Source organism: Polypterus senegalus, chromosome 18, assembly GCF_016835505.1.
Source record: "Polypterus senegalus isolate Bchr_013 chromosome 18, ASM1683550v1, whole genome shotgun sequence".
NCBI classification, from domain to species: domain Eukaryota; kingdom Metazoa; phylum Chordata; class Cladistia; order Polypteriformes; family Polypteridae; genus Polypterus; species Polypterus senegalus.
In genome coordinates, this window is record NC_053171.1 from 9,613,787 (window position 1) to 9,641,087 (window position 27,301).

The 27,301-nt window shown below is 38.4% G+C and overlaps 1 protein-coding gene across 1 annotated transcript in view; it reads left to right on the top strand.

The window, feature by feature from the left end:
* Window positions 1-3,617: 3,617 nt before the first annotated feature.
* LOC120518772 (leukocyte immunoglobulin-like receptor subfamily A member 2) overlaps window positions 3,618-27,301 on the top strand; it is a 36,253-nt gene continuing 12,569 nt past the window's right edge. Inside the window, exons 1-2 of the mRNA XM_039741725.1 lie at window positions 3,618-3,670; window positions 7,036-7,071. Of these exons, the coding sequence (XP_039597659.1) occupies window positions 3,640-3,670; window positions 7,036-7,071 (67 nt within the window). The 5' untranslated portion in view covers window positions 3,618-3,639. The remainder of the gene's footprint in view (window positions 3,671-7,035; window positions 7,072-27,301) is intronic.

Below are 27,301 nucleotides of genomic sequence, written 5' to 3' on the forward strand. Positions count from 1 at the left end.
TGTAGTACTTTTTGCCCAACTGGCCACTCTCACAGCCATCCAAAATATGTGATGTGTCATTAAATGCTGGTTTGTAATCTTCTCAGTCACATTGGCCTATCTCCCTGTTCAGTCCATTTCACTATGGATGAGGTTGACGCCATGCTGACTTCTGTTATGAAGAATGCAAGCTTGTTGCTTGGTAATTAAATGATATCAAGGTTTAATGAGTTTCTCTCACAGGTGTGCTGGTGTTATTTGATACATTGGACTGCTGTTTGCTCTTAGCCATTCCGCTTCATGAATATGCTTTTTCAGATCATTTCTCATTGGTGAAAATGTCAAATAACATGCCTTCAGTAGTGAAAGAAGTTTAATAAAAGCCTTGGGTTGCTGCGCCAAGCATGCAGGGTAAAAAATTACTTAAAAAGTCATATATGGCTAAATCGATAATCCAGTTAACTCAATAATTAATTTGAGCACTGAGAATATCGAGTTATCCGGAGTTGACTGTATTTGCTCTCCTAGTTTTTATAATCATTTTTAACAATTTTTGCCAATGTGTGTTATTGGACAACTGAATTTCCCTGAGCAGGTTATTAAAGTATCTATCTATCTATCTATCTATCTATCTATCTATCTATCTATCTATCTATCTATCTATCTATCTATCTACTATACAGTTAAGTCCATAAATATTTGGACAGAGACAACTTTTTTCTAATTTTGGTTCTGTACATTACCACAATTAATTTTAAATGAAACAATTCAGATGCAGTTAAAGTGCAGACTTTCAGCTTTAATTCAGTGGGTTGAACAAAAAGATTGTATAAAAATGTGAGGCAACTAAAGTATTTTTTTAATACAATCCCTTTATTTCAGGGGCTCAAATGTAATTGGACAAATTAAATAACTGGAAATAAAATGTTAATTTCTAATATACTACTTGTTTGAAAACCCTTTGCTGGCAATGCCAGCCTGAAGTCTTGAACTCATGGACATCACCAGATGCTGGGTTTCCTCCTTTTTAATGCTCTGCCAGGCCTTTACTGCAGCGACTTTCAGTTGCTGTTTGTTTCTGGGCCTTTCTGTCCAAAGTTTAGTCTTCAACAAGTGAAATGCATGCTCAGTTGGGTTAAGATCAGGTGACTGACTTGGCCATTCAAGAATTTTCCACTTCTTTGCTTTAATAAACTCCTGGGTTGCTTTGGCTGTATGTTTTGGGTCATTGTCCATCTGTATCATGAAACGCCCGCCGCCCATCAATTTGACTGCATTTAGATGGATTTGAGCAGACAGTATGTCCCTGAACACCTCAGAATTCATTTGGCTGCTTCTGTCCTGTGTCACATCATCAATAAACACTAGTGTCCCAGTGCCACTGGCAGCCATGCACGCCCAAGCCATCACACTGCCTGACTCCACCGTGTTTTTCAGATTTGTGGTATGCTTTGGATAATGAGCTGTTCCACGCCTTCTCCAAACTTTTTTCTTGCCATCATTCTGGTGGAGGTTGATCTTGGTTTCATCTGTCCAAAAAATGTTTTTCCAGAACTGTGCTGTCTTTTTTAGATGGTCTTTAGCAAAGTCCAATCGAGCCTTTTTATTCTTGAGGCTTATGAGTGGCTTGCACCTTGCAGCGCACCCTCTGTATTTATTTTCATGCAGTCTTCTCTTTATGCTAGACTTGGATATCGATATGCCTACCAAGCCCTGGAGAGTGTTGTTCACTTGGTTGGCTGTCGTGAAGGGGTTTCTCTTCACCATGGAAATGATTTTGCAATCATCCACCACTGTTGTCTTCCGTGGACGTCCAGGTCGTTTTTGCGTTGCTGACTTCACCAGTGCTTGCTTTCTTTCTCAGGATGTACCAAACTGTAGATTTTGCCAGTCGTACTATTGTAGCAATTTCTGTTCTGAAATAACACCCTTTAGTCAAAAGTTTAAACTGTGCTCCATGACAAGACAGAGATGGCAGTTCTTTCTCACAACTAAAAGAATGCAAACATATATATTAGATATGAAAGGAAAAATGGTTTTCATTTTTGAATTAGGTGCCCAACAATATACAAAAAAATTACATGAACTAATCAAAACAGTTTTCTTAATTTATATCAGACAATTATACTATCACTGCTTTTAAAAGAGCATCTTTGCTTGAAATCTGCAATTTATTTTTATTATAAACAATAAAATTGATATTTTCATTTAACTGAATGCAGGATGCATTTTGATGTGTAGGGTCCAAAGGTGACTCAGTTTTCCCCTTTATATTCATTATTGTGTAGTCTTAACCATAACACCTCTGTGGTCAGATGCACTACTTCAGTTCAGCACGTTCTCCCCCCTTCCCTTCTTTATCTATAAACTCAGGTATCGGGCAATTGCACTTCATTGATGGCATCATGAATTCAGAAATGTATTGTGAAATAATGAAGAAGAAGATGCTCCCATCTCTCTGTACCCTGAGTCGCCAGGCACTCAACATGACAATGACCCAAAACATACCTCCAAGGGCACTGTTGAATTTCTGAGGAGGAACAGCATGAAAGTGATTCAGTAGTCGAGCATGTCACCCGACCTTAAAACAAAAGAAAACTTGTGGATGATGAAAAAGATGGGTGAGCATCATTCTTCATCCGGCATCCAGGTGCAGAAAAAGCTCAGTCTCCAAGAATGGGGAAAGATAGACGTGGCAGTAAGTCACCAACCTGTTCATTCCATGTCTAGAAGTGCTGGTGCTGTTCTAAAGAATCATAGAGACCACATAAAATATTAGATTTGGTAGAATTTGTTGTAGGGTGTATTCATTTTTGAAACACCTCATTTGAATAAAATGTATTGTTTTCATATCCTAATGGTGTTGGTGACCAAGATTTTATGTTGTTAATATAGCAAATGTTTAATAAAACTCAGTTTTCTGCTATTTGTTCTGGTGTTCCCTAAGAAATGAATAAAAATTTCAATTTTCAAAGGGGCTGTACTTGTTTTTTCTGAGTACTGTATCTCCTGTTACACATCTCTGATCCTCAATTTTGTGTTCCAACTGTTGAAGCACATTCCCTAGATCATGGCAAGATTGACTTCGTTATGTTTTGCTTTGGGTGTTTTGCTCTCATTTCTCTTTCTTCAATCTTCCATAGTCTTTTACTTTATCCACTTATCCATTGCCAGTTCCTATTGGCATTAGCTAGGATATTTAAATGTTTGTTAATTAATCGTTATCTGTATACCAACATCCCTCCATTTGCCCATTCAATTTTTAAACCTGCCATTCTTTTCTAACACCATGGCATGTAGAATATATTCTGGCAGCATGCAGACTTGATGACACTGCATCACAGGGTCCACTCTCGTACTGAATCTTTGATAGGATACTTTAAAGTCACCCTTTAATTTTGAACAGACATACTGGGAGGAAACCAGAGTCTCCAGAGAAATGGTGAAAGTGTAGATAGTGGAAAAGCTGAAATACTGTTTACCCTGCATAAGATTACAAATAAAACGGGACCTGAGTCATTCACTAATTGCGACACACTCAATGTGGTGTTTTCTCTGGGAGTATTGTGGCTAATGGTCATTTCCTGAAAACTGAAAGATTGCAACTGGATTGCTGGTGAGGATTTGTGGTGTTCATTTCTGCTTGGAGACAAGTGCAGCATGCAGACCTGTGACTTTTATCTTCTGATTTGTAAGTACAGTTTTTGGTGTACATGATTAGATTGAAAGCATGGTTTATTATGCCTTATACTTCTCTTCTGTATTAATTATAAAAGTGAATTTGGTGATGTAAAAGAAAAGTAAGGAACAATCATGTGGCAGATGTGGGATATCACAGCATGTTTGGATGGGACACTTGGAAAAAAGACCTTAGGGCTGTCTTAACAAAGGGCCATTCTCTGGTCAAGCAGTGATTGTTAAAAAGCTTTTAGAATTAATAACAGTCTTTTAGGACACAGAATGTCTTACAACATGATAGAGTATTCAGTGAAAGTTATTAAAGAGAACAATACAAAGATTAGGCTGGTGCAGAGAAAGTTCACTGAGACCAGTAAGCCTACAGAAACATTATATATTGGAATAACTGTTAAATATATAAGTGGGGGCTGCTCTGTTGTGTTATGTATGTTATATGGAAATTTTATATTCTGCCAAAGCTCATCACAGAGATGTTTTTGTTAGCTTAGCTAATAACCTTAAATTCACAGATGATTAGGAAAGTTAGTTGCTTTATTTCCTTTATGTCTGAAGGACTAACTGTAACAGTGTGTGTGTGTTTGAGTTCCACCTAATTTCAATATATTGGACTGAGGCAGACTCCGGGTTGTTCTTTCTACACTGTGCTTTCAGTATTTGGTTTCAGCTCCATATGGACAAAGGGGGTTTGAACAATTGATAGATAGAGTAATATCAAACAAACAGTGGGTGTAGCTGCGTTTTCCCAAAATTACCAAAGTTCTGCAGCTTCAACTCAAAAAAATGGGATTCAACAAAAGCCTGACGCGTAGAAATGATTCCACAGACAAAATATCTTGGTTTTTGAGAGTTTAGTTAAGTTTTGAAGTAAAACAATTCACACAAAAAAGAAAAAATTCAAATAACAAAAAGAAAAAGTTAAAGTTAAGAAAAGTTCAATTCTAAGCTTAATCTTGTTACATCACAAATCGTTACTTCTCACTTATCATTTCTGAACCATTTCAAAACGGTCAGAAAACTGTATGCTTATCCCATTCCTAAGCTTTAAAATGGATCTTTCAAGTCACTCTTTAATGAGACCTGTTCTAAACAAACTGAGCTTATTATCACACTGTTATTCAGTTATAGTAAGAAGGTTCTATCTCTTGTTAACTATAGGGGGAAAAGACTATACCATAAGCTATGACTATGAAAGACATTAATATTCTATTTAAATTAAGCAAACATCAATATGAGTTTAACTCAAAACTTTAACTTTCTAAGATTGGCTCTTACAGTGGGTGTAAGCAATGTTAGATTTTCCAAAGTGGAGTGGATGGCCAGTTTGCCTCTGCCTTCAGAACTGCAAAAATATCTGACTATGTCGATGACTGCATGATTCTTCGATGATTTAATTTTATGGCTTGTTAGTGTTTGTAAGCACCAGTCTTAGGATGTTTAATGTTAATGTTAAAATGCACACAAGTAATTGCTTGATTTGTTTAGTACTTGAGTTTCTCTTAACTACATAGATAATGGATGATTCTGTTTAACTCCTAAAACTAACTTGTAACGGAATTTCCTTAGTGCTCAGCTTCATTTGAAATCCAGGAATAGAATTTTAGTCATTCTTTAGTTTGCTGTTTGATGTGCCATGTTTTCAAAGTCTGCAAGTCTGACATATGAACGTATGGGCTGTATGTTATAAAGAGGAGTTATAAGAGAAACTCAAAAAAATATAACAAGATATACAAGCCTTGAATTGAAACATTTTATATAAGAGCTCTTCTTTTGTATTATCAGTTTTTTTTTCTTTTGTATATTTTGTTTTGCTTTGAATTTTTACTATTGACACCTATGCAAATAATTTCACAGTTCAAGTGTCTTTGTTTTAAAAGTTTTAGATAGATAGATAGATAGATAGATAGATAGATAGATAGATAGATAAAGTATCTATCTATCTATCTATCTATCTATCTATCTATCTATCTATCTATCTATCTATCTATCTATCTATCTATCTATCTATCTATCTATCTATCTATCTATCTATCTATCTATCTAAAACTTTTAAAACAAAGACACTTGAACTGTGAAATTATTTGCATAGGTGTCAATGAGTCACACTCATTGTCTGAACACTATTAGAAAGGAGAAGCTCGGGAAGTTTTGGAAACAAGATGAATGTGGTTATAAAATTTTCTAGTCTGCCATGTCAGGTCAGATTTTTCCTTTCCAAGGATTTCAATCAAATGATTTGCATCCTGAAGCGGTTGAGTAATTATGAGTCCTTCACTTTTTTTCTTTTCAGTTTTCTTCCAAATATTTTATTAAACCAAATAGTTTGCAATGTATGCACAAAGGTGGAAAAAGGAGCAATTTAGATGGAGAATTGCGTGTTCCTTTGTCATTTGCTTCTACAAATAAGGAGCAATTAAATATAATGAATGCAGCTATAAGACAGATACAATCCATTATGGGTGGATAATCTTAACAACCTCTTGCTTCTTCCTCATCTTTTCCCACTTTTATGTGGGGTTGATGTGCCTGATGTGCCTTCTCCATACAGCCTGGTCCTTCATCTTCTCTTCAGTCAAACCCTTTCCCTTCATTTCATCTGTTAACTTTATTCATCCACCTCCTCTTTGGCCTACCCCACTTTTTTCCCCTGTACTGTACATTCTTTTGCCCACATATTCACAGTCTCTCTCCATTAAGTGAGCTATTTAACTGCTTGAAAAGTGGAGCCCATCACATGATTTTATGTTACAAAACTGGAGATCATTTTTTCAAATTTTAAATAATTATTGCCTATAACAGAAAAATTACCATTCATTAGGAGTTTGCGGAAAAAGTGGACAAGCAGCTCAAAGCCATAATGGAGTTGAAGGTTCGGTGTGTGTGGCCTGAGTCAATGCTGTGCTTTCCTGTAGCCTATTAAGAGAGTAGCATTGGATTGATTTTGGCTAAAAAAAGTCACTGATGGAAATAAGTAGAGAAATTATATACATTCATTTTTGATTTATATGAAAATGCTTAAAAATGGCAGCCACAAAACAATTAATTGTTTTCTAAATGTGAATTGAACAAAGGATTAGTACTCAAAATATCAATATAGACAAGTAGAACTTGAGTAAAATGAATCACTATACTGTATATATCAAATGTGTTTTGGTTTCTGCTAAATTGCCTTCCTTTTTGTATTCTTACTTCTTCACTTTGCTTTCATATCAGGACTGTTAACGTTGATTACATTTTTTTGTTCCATAAATGAAGCAAAAGAAAACCTACAAGATCATTAGCAGAATTCTTTGTGTTTTTCTTTATTTTGCCCCTCAAGCTTTACATGCTCTTTTTTTCAATTTGTCTTTTTTTTTTTAGTCCTCCCTGTGTTGTTGTCCTCAGCCCAGACTGAAGGTAAGCAAGAGAAATTATTCTGTAGATCCCGCTCATCTATATCCTTTATTCTGCCAAAGGTTAGTGGCTTTGTCTGTTTTTTATTCTCTAATCGACTCTTCAGCCAGGACCAGAAACTTCAGTGGTAGTCTTATAGCCACTTTCACACACAAAACCATATTAGGAATTTACTGAGATTTATGACTATGCCTGTCACACAGTCTTGTGATACACAGTAACACAGTTCAATTAATTGGTGACTCACCCCAACAAATTCAATAGTTTTGATTCTGTCGTAGGATGGGGCTCATGTGCAAGGGAGCTGGCAATCAATTAGCATTCGGAAGTACAATGTGTATAATGCAGCTACAAGAAATAAGGAAAGTGTGTGTCCTGGACCTCACAATTAGTAAAGAGACTTGTGTATCTGATGTTTCTATTTTGTGTATGAGGATAGGATTGAAAAAAGGGGTCCAGGATTGTGGCTGAACTCGTCATACCTGTATATCCTTTGCATGGGAACTAATTCTGTCATGCAGCATGTTACTGACTTTCAGAAAAAGAGGAAAACTTGCAGTACTTCGAAAATGTTAAACTATGCTGGAAAGTCATTGCGGAATGGTCTAATTAAACATGCCCAATAATTTCTATTTGTGCGGTCTCACATAATCAGCAACTGCAGTTGTCAAGTCTGACATCCTGTCTGACTAAAAGTCCTGTAATGCGACATTAGCTTTACTTGTTCACATACAGTATGTCTGAACAATCTGGTAATCTGCACAGTTGAAAGAGTTCACTCTCACAGCTTCAGGTAAGTGGACAAAGATCCTAGAAAATAGCATAGAAATATTGCAAGCAACAGTGTTTTGTGTATCATTATCAAAGTTATTTATCTAACATTCACTGCCATTGGTATGTATATCTCTAGGATAATCATCTAAATTATGAGAGTGGGGTTATGAGAGTGGGTTTGACAGACACTTATCTATAATCAAAGACAACCTTTTCTGCAGAAGAGAATAGAATTCTCAGGATAACAGGAAAAGGTGGCACAGGGTGTGAAATTATTTCCTAAGAATAAATACTCCCTAAATCTCTGAGAAGGTAGATGTGTCATCTGACAAAACTCATTCAATGGGTAATACACAGAATATTCCAGGATCTCCCAAAGAAACCCAGGATAATAGCTTGTCATTCTATAGGATTTTTCTTAATCGATTAATTTCAAAAATGCAAGGCTGTGTATGGATAAATAAATAAGATAGATAGATAGATAGATAGATAGATAGATAGATAGATAGATAGATAGATAGATAGATAGATAGATAGATAGATAGATAGATAGATAGATAGATAGATAGATAGATAGATAGATAGATAGATAGATAGATACTTTATTAATCCCAAGGGGAAATTCACATAATCCAGCAGCAGTATACTGATACAAAGAAACAATATTAAATTAAATAGTAATAAAAATGAAAAGAATTAAAATAAAATTAATGTTCGCATTTACTCCCCCGGGTGGAACTGAAGAGTCGCATAGTGTGGGGGAGGAACGATCTCTTTCGTCTGTCAGTGGAACAGGACAGTGACAAAAGTCTGTCATTGAAGCTACTCCTCTGCCTGGAGATGATCCTGTTAAGTGGATGCAGTGGATTCTTCATGATTGACAGGAGTTTGCTTAGTGCCCGTCGTTCTGCCACAGATATTAAACTGTCCAACTTTAATCCTACAATGGAGCCTGCCTTCTTAACAAGTTTGTCCAGGCGTGAGGCGTCTTTCATCTTTATGCTGCCACCCCAGCACACCACCGCGTAGAAGAGGGCACTCGCCACAACCGTCTGGTAGAACATCTGCAGCATCTTACTGCAGATGTTGAAGGATGCCAACCTTCTCAGAAAGTATAGTCTGCTCTGAGCTTTCTTACATAGAGCATCAGTATTGGCAGTCCAGTCCAATTTGTCATCCAGCTGCACTCCCAGATATTTAAAGGTCTGCACCCTCTGCATACAGTCACCTCTGATGATCACAGGGTCCATGAGGGGCCTGGGCCTCCTAAAATCCTCCACCAACTCCTTGGTCTTGCTGGTGTTAAGGTGTAAGTGGTTTGAGTCGCACCATTTAACAGTCTTTGATTAGCTTCCTATACTCCTCCTCCTGCCCACTCCTGATGCAGCCCACAATAGCAGTGTCATCAGCGAACTTTTGCACGTGGCAGGACTCCGAGTCATATTGGAAGTCTGATGTATATAGACTGAACAGGACCGGAGAAAGTACAGTCCCCTGCGGTGCCCCTGTATTGCTGCACACAATGTCAGATAAATGTAGTGTTATCAGATTTATTGTCACGTGTGTCACACCCCCGGTCCGCCAAAGTAATTGACAACCATGTGCGATATTTTTCTCTGTATATAACTGTGCTCATTTCAACAAGGGGACACCCATCCACCTATCCAGCCCCCAGCTCTTGTAATCGTGCTTGATTCACAAAGAGGGAAAACCCCCTGCTTTTCAAATTCTGTCTATGGGTAATCAAGAAAGCTTAAAAAAGGTACTTCTAGGTCTCAAGGCCCCAAAGGTTAAGAAGCAATGCTGTAAGATAAATGAGATTATCCAGCCAGGTGATGAAATTGTTATCCAAGAGTAGTTGAGGAAAAAAAGCAGTAACCACCTTTGATGACATGTCGTGTTTTTCGATGCTCTTATTTAAACTTAGTGAGTGGTGATAAAATTGTTTGGAGCAGTGCACTGACTGATAGGAATTGTAGTCCTCACTTCAGTATTTGCACAAGGTTTCAGATAAGATGAATGGAGTGGGTGGGAGATAATATATATTAAATACTTTTTTTACTGGATCAGTAACGCAAAACTGACTTCACAGACACAACATCTGGCAAGCACTTGTTAAACGCGTGTTCTTTTAACTTTACTCCTTTCACTTCGCTTCTACAGATGCCCTACATTTGCATAAACTGGCACACACCATTTCACTGTGAGATCACAATCACTGTGGGGAAATGTGTGATTTTAATGATAAATATTCAACACATAAAAAATTGTTTTTTCTATACCATCACTAAAATTCACTTAAATCTGTTAAGACACTTTTGAAATTTGAGGGTATTTAGTTTTTCTGTTATCATTTGTTTTGTTTTTTTTTACTCCTAAATACTGATATAACGGAGTGTCCTTTCATAGTACTGCCGTAGATGTAGCATCCTGCCAAGTTTAAGCTTTTTGATGAAGGAGTGAGTGAACTTTGATATATATATTTTTTTCTTTGATTTTTGTAAAATATTGTCCATCCATCCATTATCCAACCCGCTATATCCTAACTACAGGGTCACGGGGGGTCTGTTGGAGCCAATCCCAGCCAACACAAGAGCGCAAGGCAGGAAACAAACCCCTGGCAAGGCGCCAGCCCACCGCAGGGCACACACACAGGACAATTTAGGATCGCCAATGCACCTAACCTACATGTCTTTGGACTGTGGGAGGAAACCCACGGACACGGGGAGAACATGCAAACTAAAGCGCAAAAGATTGTGCTCAAGCATATTAGGCCTTCGGTCATTTTTGATTCTTCAGATGTACATATCAATTATGACACTGAGATTAAAAAAGCCAAGAAATAACCTTTGGTTCTTTGCTGAAGCAATCCAATAAGAGTATCCCTTTCTTGCAGTGGCTCTCCTTTTAAAAAATATTTAGTTTTGTTTAGTTTCATGTGGTTGTGAATAATAATTTCTTGTTTTGATGAGCTTCTTTGGTTTCAAAGATCTATTGTAGCAATTCTTGGATATTGCATTTTGGTTGGCTTTACTGAAATTCAGGCTTCTATGAATTATGGATCATTTTCATAGTTTATTGTGCTCATTTAGCGTTTATTGTTCCATCCTTCTTGTATTCAGTATTTTTTTATTTCTGTTATTATTGTTTAATTTTTTTATAATACTTTATTACTTCCAGTTTTGTTTAGTCATAAATCTTATTTATTAATGGAATGATTTAAAATATATGTATTGATTGGAAATTTTATTGTCATGTAAAGATTAATAAATGTAATTAGCTATTATTACTTCTGGCTAATTGGCTTTAGATTTGCCAATTGGTCTCTTTCGAGTTTCAGTTTTTAGCTTTAGTGAATAATACTAAAGAAGTATTTATCAGCTGAAGTTTAATGGGTAACGGTTGCCCTAAACACCAAGCTAATCTGGAACAGAGAGACAAATGTGAATGAAATGTCAGTGACTGAGCCAAAATCCTGACCTTGACTGAAATGAAGATGTGTTACGCCATGGGAAGTGAGCAATTCATTTACACAACCTGAATATGTAATAAGTTACAAAGGGGAAATGGAAGAAATTACATTCCTTATAGAACGTATACCTCTTCTTGGAAGTTTTCTTTTATTCTTTGTTAGGAAATCAGACCTCCCTGACTAACTGGCAAAAACTGCACTGGGCCAGATATGGACTGAAAACACTTAGATACTAATTGCAGATTACGTAATGGACTGAACATTAGAATGGCAATGGCACACTTCTGGTCAATTTTTTCACAGTAATCTCAACTTTTGAACTTTGGAGCTTCTTAAAGTTCCCTTATTAAGACCTGAACTGAGAAATGTTGTAACTTGCTGTTGTAAAGAGCTTGAAAAGGTTGAACTAAGTGATTTTTCAATTTCCTGTGAAGGACTGGAGAAAAACTGAATTAACTGCTTTATTACTCAGATGTTATATTTTGAAATATCATTAGGTTTTAAATCTTAGGTGGGCCTGCTTGAATAAAAGTAAACATGAAGCCTGAGATATGAGTGATCAGAAGTAAGTAAATATATTAACTATGCTAAGACATGAATATTGTAATCATATGTTTAATGGGTTGTTTAGCTATAAAAAAGAAATGGTTTATTTCATTGGGAAGGTAAAGTCCAGGGTGGAACAAAAGTGGAGTAACAAAGAGGAGGATCCACACAATTTTTGGCAGTTTTTTCTTGTTAAAATAGAATGAAATGTGTGAAATATAAAGATTATCTTAAAGATTGGGAGGAAGGTCTGAATGTGTATAACCACTGTTAAACTTATGTATAAAATCATTTATCTAATAATTACATTTTGCATGTAATCTTTTTTAATTTTCTATTTTATTTTTGCACATTAACAAAATATTAATAATAATTTGGTCTAGATTCTTATATCTTTCTGGTTTCATAGATTCAGGGTTTCACTTTAGGGGTTTCATTGAAGGGCTAAGCATGGATTGGAATGTTAAATACATGTCTGTGAGACAGTGGCCGGCAACTGGTAACTATACACTTTAAATTCTGAACACCGGATGCTGAAACCAGAGATCTGGAACTGCAGGGTGAACCTTACGAGCTCTGAGGACACCATTGCCTCCACAACTCTCACACCTTAGCCTGGGAAAGAGAGCCAGATAACCTGAGAACCCCTCCAGGTGTCATGGAGAAAAGTTCTCTCATTCAAAAGAAAGCAGCCTTGGAGCCCAGATGGAAATGCAGAAAAAATCTTCTATCATCAATCATTAATGCAAAATACTGTCCTCCTTCTAGTTCTTCCCACCATTACCTACTGTCCACCAGTCCACCACCCGGCTGTTCGTCACAATATATATATATATGTTGTGAACACTGGCCCGGACACAGACAGACGGACATCTTTGTTTCCCCCAACACACTGTTTATTTACAATGTATACAAACAAAAGTCACGTGCACAAAACGCCAGTGCCTCTTGCACCGATTCCCCACAGTCCAGGCCTTACAGTCTCTGTGCCTTTTCTTTGACCGCCTCCCGTCCTCTCTTCAGCTCTGTCCACTTCCAACCGACATCCACCAATGACTGGAGGGAGGCGGCTCCTTTTATAGGAACCCGGATGGGCTCCAGCTGCTTCCCGGCAATCTCCGCGACACACCCCGCAGTGGCGGAAGTGCCGCTGCGCACCCGAAGCCGTCCGGTGTCCCTGTCATTTCCCCGGCACTTCCTGGTGTGGCGGAAGTGCCGGGCTCCCGGGATAATCAGGCACTGGGGCGTCGCCGGCGGTGGTCACGGGTCCCTACAGGGCCGGGCTTTCAAGCCCTCTACCCGAGGCCTCCAGCATAACCAGGACGGACGCCCCCTCTCGGTCTGGAGGAGGCACAAGCCCTCCTCTGGTCCTCCTGGGCATCCCGACCGGGCTCCAGCCCCGGCCGGGGACCACACGGGATATACCGGCATCGGGGCACCGCCTGGCTGTGGCCACGGGTCCCTACAGGGCTGGGCTTCCAAGCCCTTTACCTGAGGCCCCCAACATAACCAGGACAGATGCCCCCTCGCAGTCTGGAGGAGGCACAAGCCCTCCTCTGGTCCTCCTGGGCGTCCCGGCCGGGGACCACAATATATATATATATATATATAAACCGGATTCCAAAAAAGTTGGGACACTAAACAAATTGTGAATAAAAACTGAATGCAATGATGTGGAGATGGCAAATGTCAATATTTTATTTGTAATAGAACGTAGATGACAGATCAAACGTTTAATCCGAGTAAATGTATCATTTTAAAGGAAAAATATGTTGATTCAAAATTTCACGGTGTCAACAAATCCCAAAAAGTTGGGACAAGTAGCAATAAGAGGCTGGAAAAAGTAAATTTGAGCATAACGAAGAGCTGGAAGACCAATAAACACTAATTAGGTCAATTGGCAACATGATTGGGTATAAAAAGAGCTTCTCAGAGTGGCAGTGTCTCTCAGAAGCCAAGATGGGTAGAGGATCACCAATTCCCACAATGTTGCGCAGAAAGATAGTGGAGCAATATCAGAAAGGTGTTACCCAGCGAAAAATTGCAAAGACTTTGCATCTATCATCATCAACTGTGCATAACATCATCCAAGATTCAGAGAATCTGGAACAATCTCTGTGCGTAAGGGTCAAGGCCGTAAAACCATACTGGATGCCCGTGATCTCCGGGCCCTTAAACGACACTGCACCACAAACAGGAATGCTACTGTAAAGGAAATCACAGAATGGGCTCAGGAATACTTCCAGAAACCATTGTCAGTGAACACAATCCACGTGCCATCCGCCGTTGCCAGCTGAAACTCTACAGTGCAAAGAAGAAGCCATTTCTAAGCAAGATCCACAAGCTCAGGCGTTGTCACTGGGCCAGGGATCATTTAAAATGGAGTGTGGCAAAATGGAAGACTGTTCTGTGGTCAGACGAGTCACGATTCAAAGTTCTTTTGGAAATCTGGGACGCCATGTCATCCGGACCAAAGAGGACAAGGACAACCCAAGTTGTTATCAACGCTCAGTTCAGAAGCCTGCATCTCTGATGGTATGGGGTTGCATGAGTGCGTGTGGCATGGGCAGCTTGCATGTCTGGAAAGGCACCATCAATGCAGAAAAATATATTCAGGTTCTAGAACAACATATGCTCCCATCCAGACGTCATCTCTTTCAGGGAAGACCCTGCATTTTTCAACAAGATAATGCCAGACCACATTCTGCATCAATCACAACATCATGGCTGCGTAGGAGAAGGATCCGGGTACTGAAATGGCCAGTCTGCAGTCCAGATCTTTCACCTATAGAGAACATTTGGCGCATCATAAAGAGGAAGGTACGACAAAGAAGGCCCAAGACGATTGAACAGTTAGAGGCCTGTATTAGACAAGAATGGGAGAGCATTCCTATTTCTAAACTTGAGAAACTGGTCTCCTCGGTCCCCAGACGTCTGTTGAGTGTTGTAAGAAGAAGGGGAGATGCCACACAGTGGTGAAAATGGCCTTGTCCCAACTTTTTGGGGATTTGTTGACACCATGAAATTCTGAATCAACATATTTTTCCCTTAAAATGATACATTTTCTCAGTTTAAACTTTTGTTCCGTGATTTATGTTCTATTCTGAATAAAATACTAGAAGTTGGCACCTCCACATCATTGCATTCAGTTTTTATTCACGATTTGTATAGTGTCCCAACTTTTTTGGAATCCGGTTTGTATAATATTAAAATTAAAATACCATACAGGCCCAGATCTAAAGATCTTGTACAACATTGAATCACACTGGTATTAAGTTTGGATTTTTGAGATCTTTTTTGAGCAATAACATCTCTGCAAAGTGCGCTAGCTTCATTATAAATATAGAAGGTTTTCACTTTCACATTAAAAACTCTTTTTCTGTCAAACATTGTCAGAAAAGCCAAATTAAATCTATTGTGATTCCATGTTGTGTTAAAATAAAACATAGAAACTTCCAAGTAGGGCGGAACGGTGGCACAGTTTTTGAGCTGCTGCCTCGCAGTGAGGAGACCTGGGTTTGCTTTCCGGGTTCTCTCTGCGTGGAATTTGCATGTTCTCCCCGTGTCTGCGTGGGTTTCCTCCGGGTGCTCCAGTTTCCTTCCAAAGTCCAAAGACATGCAGCTTAGGTTCATTGGTGATCTGAAATTGTCCAGAGTGTGTGCTTGGTGTGTGGGTGTGTGCATGTGTGTATGCCCTGTGGTGGACTGGCTGCCTGCCCGGGGTCTGTTCCTGTCTTGCACCCTGTGCTGGTTGGGATTGGCTCCAGCAGACCCCCGTGACCCTGTAATTAGGACATAGCGGGTTGGAAAATGACTGACTGACTGAACTTCCAAGTGGGTGAATTCTATTGATAGGCACTGTGTCTTACCAACAAAAAGCAGGAATAAACAACATGATTTGTAAGGAATAGTAAATTTACAACATTTTCAAATCTTTTTAATCCAGTTGAGCGTCACTCACTGCAGCCTAAAGCATATCCTGGCAGCATCGGATGCAGAGCAGAAATCATTCCTTCATAAAACAACAAAAAAAAAAATATGGAAGCCTTTATTTGGTGTATATTGTTAAATTGTATATACAAAGTACATATATACACACACACACACCCTTTGCATGGCTTCTCAGGATGGCTCTGTCCCTTCTGACTGACTGATCTATGTGAGCACACTAAAAGTTTAAAGCCTCTTGGCACTTTTTAAAATTTTTATCTATATTCAGGTTAACAACTGCATTTAACAGACTATGGATTGTGCTCCAAATGGGGTCACTGGATGCTTTAGATGGGTCATCAACTTAAAGTTTCTTTTAAAAAGATTAATGTTTTTGCTTTATTGTTTTAGTGGGCTGCTGATTGCAGATTTTAGTTTTGTGCCCAGTTAAAGGGACATTATCCTCCTACATACTGATGAATTGGAACAAGTACAACAACAGCAACAACAAGATTTATTTATATAGCACATTTTCATTCAAATGGTGTATCTCAAAGTGCTTTTCAGGATGAGGAAAGAGAAAAAGACAAAATATAAAAAATAAAATTAGGCAATACTAATTAACATAGAATAAAAGTAAGGTCCAATGGCCAGGGAGGACAGAAAAAACTCCAGACAGCTGGAAAAAAAAATTAAATCTGCAAGGGTTCCAGGCCACGAGACCTCCCAGTCCCATCTAGGCATTCTACTTAACAACAATGATCTCAATCAGTCCTCATGGTTTTCAGGCTTCACGTGGAAGAACTTGACGATGATGGTCATGTGGATGACCTTTAATCCATCAATATAGGGACAGCATGGTACTTTGATCGGGTGGTGGTGATACAGGTCGGCAACACAGAAAACAAGAAAAAGAACAGCAGAGAAAGTAGGGGTTAGTAGGGATTTCGGGGCCAACATTAATGATAATGATACTTAAATGTATATACAGAATATCAGAGTTTAGGTGCATAACAGCAGAAAGCCGCCTCACCACTTCATTTTCAGTTTAGCTCTTGGAAATATAAGCAGACATTCATTTGGAGATCTAAGGTTACGATTTGGTGTGTAAGGTGACAGGCATTCCAAAATATAAGATGGAGCGAGATTATTTAAGGCTTTGTAAATCATAAGCAGTATTTTAAAGTCAATTTTAAATGGCACAAGTAACCAATGTAGTGACATCAAAACTGGAGAGATGTGCTTGGATTTTCTTTTCCTAGTTATGATTCTTGCGTTCTGCACTAGTTGCAATCGATTGATGTCTTTTTTGAGTAGTCATGAGAGGAGTGTGTTACAGTAATCCAGCCGACTGAAAACAAAAGCGTAAACTAATTTCTCAGCATCTTGCAGTGTTATAAGAAGTCTAACTTTTGCTATATTTCTTCGGTAAAAATTGCTGTCCTAGTAATTTGATTAATTTGTGATTGAAAATTCAGGTCTGAGTCAATAATTACCCCTAAATTCTTTACCTCCATCTTGACTTTTAATCTTAATGGATCAAGTTTATTTTGAATAGCCTCATTATATCCATTTTTTCCAATCACTAAAATTTTTGTTTTCTCCTTATTTAGTTTGAGAAAGTTACTACTCATCCATTCAGAAATATAAGTAAAGACATTGTGTCAGTGAATCAAAAGAGTCAGGGTCATCAGGCGCTATTGATAAGAACAGTTGTGTGTCATCAGCATAGTTGTGGTAGCTTACATTATGCCCCGAGATAATTTGACCTACTGGAAGCATGTAAATCGAAAAAAGCAGCGGACCCAGAATAGATCCTTGTGGAACATCATATAGAACATGATGTGTCTTTGAAGTATAATTACCACAACTAACAAAGAATTTTGTACCTGACAGGTAAGATTCAAACCAATTTAAGACACTGCCAGAGAGGCCCACCCATTGACTAAGGTGATTTCTAAGAATATTGTGATCAGTGGTATCAAATGTTGGACGGATGGGAGACAAAGTCAGAGAGGCGAGATTGTGTTGGATTGGACATGTGCAGAGGGGAGATGCTGAATATATTGGGAGAAGGATGTTAAGGATAGAGATGCCAGGCAAAAAGAAAAGAGGAAGGCCTAAGTAGAGGTTTATGGATGTGGTGAGAGAGGACATGCAGGTGGTGGGTGTAACAAAGCAAGATGCAGAGGACAGAAAGATATGGAAAAATATGATCTGTTGTGGCAACCCCTAATGGGAGCAGCCGAAAGAAGAAGAAGAGGTATCAAATGCGGCACTCATATGTAAGAGGATGAGAACAGATAAATGGCCTCTGCCTGCATTTACCTGCAAGTCATTTACTACTTTAACGAGTGCAGTTTCTGTACTGTGATTTGTTCTGAAACCCAGCAGAAACTTATCAAGAATAGCATGTTTATTGAAGTGGTCATTTAGCTGCATAATGACTGTCTTCTGTAGGATTTTACTTAAGAAATGCAGGTTAGAAATAGGTCTAAAATTTTCAAAAGCAGAGGAGTCGAGATTATTTTCTTGAGAAGGGGTTTAACTACAATAGTCTTAAGACAGTCTGGGAAGACCCCCATATCTAATGATGAGTTTACTATGTCAAGAATACTATTTAATTAGCATGCCGGATACTTCTTTGAAAAAACTTGTTGGTATTGGGTCAAGGATGCAGGTGAGAAATTATTTTATATAAATCAGGTAAATCTATCCTGGTGAAAGAATTTAATTTATTTAAAATGGAGTTCCGGGTTTTAAGAGGATCAGTTTTGTGGAGATGCACTATATTATTTATTATCATTAATTTTGAGATTAAAAAATATAGCAAAAGTCTTTCAAGTTTCACTGGTCATTCCATTGAGTGACCTGGGTTTAGCAGATGATCAATTGTGGAGAATTAAACTCTGAGATTACTAACATTGTTATTTATAATTTTAGAGAAATAGCACCACCTCTTAAGATGGACTATGTTGTTGTATTCTGTTATTTTAGCCTTCAGAATCTAATAGTGGAAAATCAGTTTAGTTTTTCTCCATTTACACTCAGGCATCCGGCATGTTCCCTTTAGATCAGACACTCTTTGGGTTTTCCATGGTGTAATAGTGTTAGAGGATTTTTTAACTGTCTTTTTGCGAGCGACTACGTCAGCAGCAGCTCTCACTTTAGTATTAAAATTTTCACCTTACTATTTACATTATCCTCACTATTGTAGCAAGTGCCACAAATGGACTGGTTGCTTAGAATGTTTGTAAGCTTTGAAGCTGCAGATGGATCAAAGAAGCGTTTTTTAACAATTTGCTTCTTGTCTTTATTTCTATATTAAATAGTAAGAGAAAATGGTCTGATAAGTCAGTATCAACGATCTGCTTCACTTCAACTTTTAGTCCTTTAATAAATCCAGCATATGCCTTGCTTTGTGTGTTGGCTGACTAACGTGCAGTTAAAATCAAAAGAGTCCAGGAGGTTCATGAATTCTGTTACTTTTGAGTCACATTGATTATTGATATGAAAATTAAAGTCACCAACTATTAGGAACGTGTCATAGTTCGTAATTATAACTGACACCAAGTCTGAGAATTCCTCAAAGAAAGACGCAATGTATTTAGAAGGTCTATGCACAGACAATTCTAGAGACCGAGAAACGCCATGAATAACAATGGCAAGATACTCGAAGGACTTGAATGTACCAAAGCCGACATCTTTACACTTTGACCGGCTCAAGTAAATGTTTGCTAATCCGTTGCCTTTCTTACCTTGGTGATCTGCATGACCAAAGCTGTAATTCGGAGGCGCAGATTCGATTAAAACTGCCGCAGCATCAGAGCTGATTGATGGAAAATGTCATGTTGGTTAACTGACATAAGTCTGGTTATGCCTGCTCAAAAGCTCAAAACTCAGTCCAGATTCTTTTCATGTGTAGCTCCTAGCTTATCAGCTGCCTACCTTCACTGGAGTGTCTGACACTCTCAATGTGTTTAAAACATGTCTGAAAACTCTCTTGTTTGATTCATTTCTGTCTAACTGGTATTAGCTGTTAGGGTTTTGTAATCCAGGAAGTGTAAATTGCTTGTATTTTGTTCTGAGCTCTTTATTTGTGATGATTAACTTTGTCACCTTATCCTATCACACTTGGTCCCCAAGCTAATGTTTACTTGATTATGTTGACTGTTTTTGTAAGTCACTTTGGATAAAAGTATCAGCTAAGCAAAGAAATGTAAATATTTAATGATCGGCTTTTTGTTTCTGAGTTTTTATAAATCCCTCTTGAATTTTTTGAGCCTGTTTTACTGGTATTAGAGATCAAAGTATCTGTGATTAAATCAACTTTTATATTTTTAACAATATTGAAAATAAGCTGCCTCCTGTGACGCTATTTTTTATTTTGCACCTGCCATTTTGGGAAGTACTTTTGGATTGTTGCTATGTATTTGTAAGGCAAGGTCAACTGTAAGTTTGCAGCATGTAATATTTGTGGGTTGGGAGCTTAAAGGGTACGTCATGCACCTACTGGTTGTCCATGATTGGATCCTTTTAAAAGTTTTTTGCTTGCATCCTTTGTTATTTTTTAATTTTGGGTGGTAAATATTTTATGCCTTAAGCTTTTTCACTATGATTTGATTCTGACCCTGGTCACATGTTCCTTTTTATTTTTTTGGTTATCGAACTCACCCATACCATTTTCTGACTACTGTACAATTTTTGCAACTTACCAAAGCACTTTTTTTTTTTAAATTACTAATCTTTTTGGTTTTGACACTTGACTTGAAATTTTTGACTTAGCGATTTCTCCTGATTCTAGTTCCACTCAAAGCTGTGGCCACCTCATGCAATCAATACAGATGGGTTTAAAATAAATGCTTTTTTTGGGAGGGTGTGCGCTCAAACTCCCCTTTTGGGGGGACATGAATGAATTCCAGTGATATTTATACATGGTTCCAGTGATTGCACAATGTGAATAACTATATTTCTATCCGTCAGTGTGGATTGGATACAGTGTGACCCTGAGATGTCGGCCTGTGATCAGATTGCCTGGGACACTGCTGGAATACAGATTCTTTAAAGAAAAGGAGGATATTAGTCAAGAAATTTCACAGAATGAATTAAAAATCCAATCAGTTCAAATGGAGAATGAAGGGAGATACTGGTGTAATGTGGCAGCCAGTGGTGTAAAAGAGAAAAGAAGTAAGCAGGTTAGGGTGACTGTGAATGGTGAGTGGACATCTCTTCTTCAGTAATCTGTCTTGCTGTCTCTCTCTCTCCCTCTCTGTTTGTGCTGATCTCTTAACATTTACTTTTCATTCTAATGACCTTACACTCTTGTGAATTTTCTTGATCCCTGCATGAACAGCTGCTAAAATATGATGTAATCTTCATGTAAATCATAACAATAGTTAAAGATATTGTGCTTAGACAAATGGCAGCCACTACACTGTACATCCATGTTAAGTGGCACTTTGGAAATAAATATTCATGGGGATAAATATTGTGCGAGAAGTCATGAGAGACTGGGATAATGGCAGTAGAATTCCTTAAAAGGTAATAACGCTAGTGAAGAATACTTGTCTGAACTGGATTCAGCAGAGTTTAAGAATGCTATGTTATGGCTGAAATATACACTGACTTATCAAATTATTAGGAACACTTGTACACTTGCTCTATCCATGTAATTTCCTCATCAGCCAATCATGTGGCAGCAGTACAATACATAAAACCATACAGTTACAGGTCAGGAGCTCAGTCAAAGTTCACATCAAACACCACAATGAGCACAAAAATGCAATCTCAGAGATTTTGACCAATGGTTAGTACCAGACAGGCTGGTTTAAATATTTCTGAAACTGTTGATCTCCTTGGGTTTTTTTTGCACAACAGTCTCTAGAGTTTACTCAGAATGGTGCGAAAAACAAACAAACATCCAGTGAGTATCAGTTCTGTGGAAGAAATTCTTTGTGGATGAGAGATGTCAGAGGAGAATGGCCAGCTGATTTAAGCTAACAGCCAGGCTATGTTAACTCAGATAATCACTCTACAACTGAGATGAGCAAAAAAGCATCTCAGAATGCACAACACATCCTACCTTGAAGCAGATGGACTACAACAGCAGAAGACCATGTCAGGTTCCACTCCTGTCAGCCAAGAACGGAAAGCTGAGGAGCAGTGGGCACAGACTCACCAACACTGGCCAGCTGAAGACTGGTTAAATGTATCCTGGTCTAATGAAAAGGGCAATGTCTTCTTGGCACACTTTGGGCATGTTTATATCAATTAATGATCGCTTGAAAGCCACAGCCTATTTGTTGTTGACCATATGCATCCCTTCATGACCACAAATTTTTCCATCTTCTACTAGCTACTTCCATTGTGATAATGCATCATGTCACAAAGCAAAAGTCTGGTCTCATGAACATGACAATGAGTTCAGTGTTCCTCAGTGTCCTTACCAGTCACTGTATCTGACTCCAATAGAACACTTTTAATTGTGGTACAACGGGAGATTTGCAGCATAACAAATCTGTCGAAATTGTGTCATGCAAACTTGCACCAGAATTTCAAAGGAATGTTCCAAAATCTTTTTTTTTTATTTATTAATTTTATTACAATCAATACATAGCAATCAAGTTTTTACAAAAAAAAAGAATTATGTTAAGAACAGATCGATCCCCACCCCTGAGAGAGAGAGCAAGCCAAACGGTGTAAAATTTAAGGCTTGTAAAAATACCTAAATTAATAAATTCTCTGTGCTTTATAAACTTATTTTAAAATATTACTGATTAGATCCTGCCATGTTTTGAAAAAAGTCTGTACAGATCCTCTAACTGAGTTTTTGATTATTTCCAATTTTAAATAGTATAACACATCAGTTTCCCACTGACTTAAAAGAGGAGAGTTTGGGTTCTTCCAGTTTATCAGAATAAGTCTGCGTGCCAACAGTGTAGTGAATGCAATCACAGTTTGTTTGTCTTTCTCCACTTTAAGACCCTCTGGAAGAACCCCAAACACAGCTGTTAATGGGTTAGGAGGGATTGTGAGTCCAAGACTGTCTGAGAGGTAATTAAAAATTTTTGTCCAGTATAATGTTAATTTGGAGCAGGCCCAGAACATGTGACCTAGTGAGGCTGGGGCTTGGTTGCAACGTTCGCAGGTTGGATCATGCCCTGGAAACATTTTGGAGAGTTTTAGTCAAGACAGATGTGCTCGATATATAATTTTGAGTTGTATAATTGTATGCTTTGCGCATATGGAGCTCGAGTGAATTCTCTGCATTGCTACTTTCCACTCCTTTTCTGATATATTAATTGAGAGGTCATTTTCCCAGTGTCCTCTTGGATCTTTGAAAGGAAGGGATTGTGAATGTTCCAAAATCTTAATGAGTTCATGACATGAAGTTTTGAGGCTGTTTTAAGAGCAGACAGTGCCCCTAATCAGAATTAGTTCAGTGGCCCTAAGAATTTGCTCATTTAGTGTAGTTTAAAAAAAAGGTTTTGTGAACTCTTAGGAATTTACTTGTTCCTCTCATGAATAGCTTCTAAAAGGTGAGGTGATCTTCATCTAAATTATGATAAAGGATAAAGGTGGTGTGTTTAGTCAAAAGGCAGACACTACATTGTACTCCCACTTTAAGTGACACCCAGAGATAAATATTTAAGGGGAACTAGAATGTGTGAAAAGTCATGAGAGACTGGGAGGAGGGCAGTAGAATCCTTAAAAGGGTAATACTGCAAATGAAGGTTTACTGTCTGAATTGGATTTAGCAGGTTTATGGAATGTGATGTCATGCTTGAAATGTACAGTATCTTATATATAAATGTCTACGTGTGGAAGTGTGTGTGTCTGTCTGTCTGGCCTGGAAGTGCAAGGCTATAGCATGAAGCTCAATGAAAGCGACTCTGACGCCAAAGTGAAATCACCGAGAAAAGAGAAACTCGCTTAGCCGCTAACACACAAGCAAGGCGAGAACATCGGGAAAACAAAACCTCAGAGGAGAGAGAAACTCGCTTAGCCACTAATGCACAACCAATGTGATTGATTGATTGAAGTGCCAGAATCCATGGTTTTTACAAGCCCGGGTTTTTTAGAGCACTGACTTACACCGCTAGTATGCTATAATTAACATTGATGCATGTTTTGTTTTGATTCCAACGGATTTTGAAATTGGTTTTGCCATATTTACTTAATTAACATGTATACCTAACTACATTAATTGTTGAAAAAAGTTTATAGAACATTTTTTTAAATACGTCTCTTGCCTTATGTGTACCCTCAGCATTCATCCTACGCCTTTCTTCTTTATCTTCCTGTGTCTCAAACTGTGTTGGCCTGCGCTTCACCTCTCAATTGCTTTCCCATTAAACAGTTTTACTCACGTGCTGTCCACTTTTTAAATATCACCAACAGGAACCTGGCCTCCATAACACTCTATGAAAACATTATTCATATTCTTGCAAATACTTCCCGTGTTTGAAGGTGACTCTCAATGTTCTTCCCACAACTTTCCTCAGTATCCTCATTGTGTCAACTTCCCTTGCCTTGCGCTTCTTGCCTCAAATTGTGTTTGAGTGAGTAACCACAGCAAACCTGACCAATCAGACCAAAGCCAAACTGACAAATCAGGTTGCTCAGAAGGGCTGGACGCACACACACATATGTACATTAGCATTTTATTACATAGATAGATAGATAGATAGATAGATAGATAGATAGATAGATAGATAGATAGATAGATAGATAGATAGATAGATAGATAGATAGATAGATAGATAGATAGATAGATAGATAGATAAAAAATAATTGGGTGTGATTAAATATATTGTGAAGTAATATATAGTAGAGAACAAGTTGCCAGAAACAAGGATACCAATAGGATGGCATAAAGAAGGGCTAAGTCCCAAAAATGATACTGTCAGAGGAGAGCATCTATACCTGTTAGTACAGGAATACAGGCACCACATAGCAAACTTACCAGTGTTAAATGAGCACTTAAGGTGTACATAAGATAGTAAAGTTTTCATATATACTCTGGTATGTGTTACTTTAACGATATAGAGGCTAATTTTAATCTGGTCATTATTCTGTTTGCTATGTGGAAATACATGATGAACGTGTGCTATGTGTCTCTAAAGGCCAACAGACTGGAGGACCAGCATGAGCAGAGTTATGAGTTGCAGTCTGTATGAATGAAATCACGTCATACTCATCTTAAATATTGGAGGAAAACTGGTTCAGCAATGTGCAGGAAAGTATGACCCTCTGAGCAGAGAGAATTACTCTGAGGAAGATTCTGCTACTGTATTTTAGTCTGGAGCAAATAAATGGCCTTCACTGACCAACTGGAAGTGACCCTGGGATAGACTTTAAGGCCAGTCTGAACACAGTAGCAATTAGAGTGCAAAGTTAGGACAAATAGTTGTGCAAATACTCAACTGACCAAAGAATAAGAGAGTCTGTGGAGACAGAGTGGCAAACAATGTGAAAGCAGGTGCTTTATTACAGAATGCTAGCTGCCACCGTAGACAAACAGAGGTTCAACGCAGGTATAGTGAAGTCTAGAGCAGCGTTTCCCAGCCACTGGAAATGGGTCACAGACTACCACCAGTGGGTGTCGAGTTCTTATTTATTATAATGTTAGATGTCTTGGCGGACTGAATAGGTGATCCACATTGTTGCACTCCCAGCTCGTTTGTCTTTAATTTACCAAGGAGGACCCCATAACCCCAAGTTAAAACAAAGTGGTCTGTAAAATCAAAAAGGTTGAGAAACATTGGTCTAGATGGGTACAGGTTTGACATTTTGTCTTGTATATGTGTGATTTGGCTTTGCCCTGTGATCATTCTTCCCTTGATAAAAAAGTGTCTGTTTAACCTCTTCAGCATTAGAACTGAGCGTTACTTGGGCTGCGAATAACAGTGCTAAAAGTCTCGAGTTTCACTCGGGCAACTGCAGAGATGTGTCTTGTGTAAGCGTTAGAAATGAGAATCACTCGGGCTATAAAAGTGCTGTCAGTGCTGCTGCTCTTTGGAGACATTATGTCTGAGTGTAGGTTTTCACTAATTATGAAAATTCTTCACTTTACCAACAATGTAAACTTTGATGAGAATACCCATCCAGCACCAGAACTGAAGAAAATTTGGGACATATACCAGGCCATTATAGCAACAGTTCAGAGTATTTTCATTCCAGACCATGAAAGTCTCATGGCTTATAAGGGCAGACTGTAATGGATACAGTGCATCGTGTCAATAAGAGAAAGATTTGGCATAAAGTTTTACGAGCTTTGTGAATCTAAAATGGGAAACAAATTGGAATTCAGTTCTGTACAGAGAGAAAGGGGCAATGTTTGATCTGAAATACAATCAGTACGGCATTGCCACATAATCAGTGCTGACTTTGATATTTGCTCTGCTGGATCAAGATTACTGTGTAACTATAGACAATGTTTATACCTTGCCAGAGCTATTTGACATTTGCTGCAATAACAGACTGATGCATATGGAACAGTGTATCCCAACCATCGTAGCATGCCTGAAGACTTTGGCAGACCTAAATTACAGTGAGGTGTGCTAGTGGCTTGGCAAAAGGGTAGAGTGCTTGCGCTGAAATGGAAAGACAAGAAAGAAGTTTGTATTCTTAGCACCGTACATAAAGCAGCTACAGTCAATGTACAGGCAAAAGCCAAAAAGCAGGTTACGAATCCTTGTGCTGTGGTCGACTACAATAGCATGATGGGCAGCTTTAGATCATGTGAATCAAGAATGGACTTTCTATCCTGTTATGCAGAGGCAACAAAAGAAATACTACAAAAAGATATTCAATGTCACTGTTTCCAACTGTTTCTTTTCACAAACTCGTTGAAATGGCTGGGTGGTCTTCTCTTCCACTTCGGTCATGCAGCAGGCATTGAGGGCACATCAGCAAGGCTTGGGAGTGCTGTGTTGTCAGATGACATGGCCGGGATGAGGTGTGCTGCACTGGCAGGTGGCACAACCGAGATGTTAAGTGCTCTGCTGTTGTTCGGTGCAGCAGGTGTGTTCAGTGCTGGTCAGGGGACTATTTGAGATCATTTATGTTAGGTAGAATGCCCAGTAGAGGCTGGGTGGTGTTGTGGCTTGGAACCCCTGCAGATTTGTTTTTTTTTTTTCTCCAGCCCTCTGGATTTTTTTTTTTTGTTTTTTGTGTCCCCCGGCCATCGGACCTTACTTTTTATCCTATGTTAATTAGTATTGCCTAATTTTATTTTTACATTTTTCTTTCTTTTTTCATCCTGTAAAGAACTTTGAGCTGCATCTTTTGTATGAAAATGTGCTATATAAATAAATGTTGTTTTTGTCATCAGCTGTAGGCAAGCAGGTGAACCTCCTGGTGAGGTGATGCAGATGTACTGGTTTCTTTGCTGGTTTCCTTTATGAAGTGGTGCTGCTAAACACTTTCCAGGTCTGGATCTCAGCTTTGAGGCTCTCCCTTCACCGCTGCTTCACAATGCCTCTAGTACATTTGGAATGCATTTGTCTT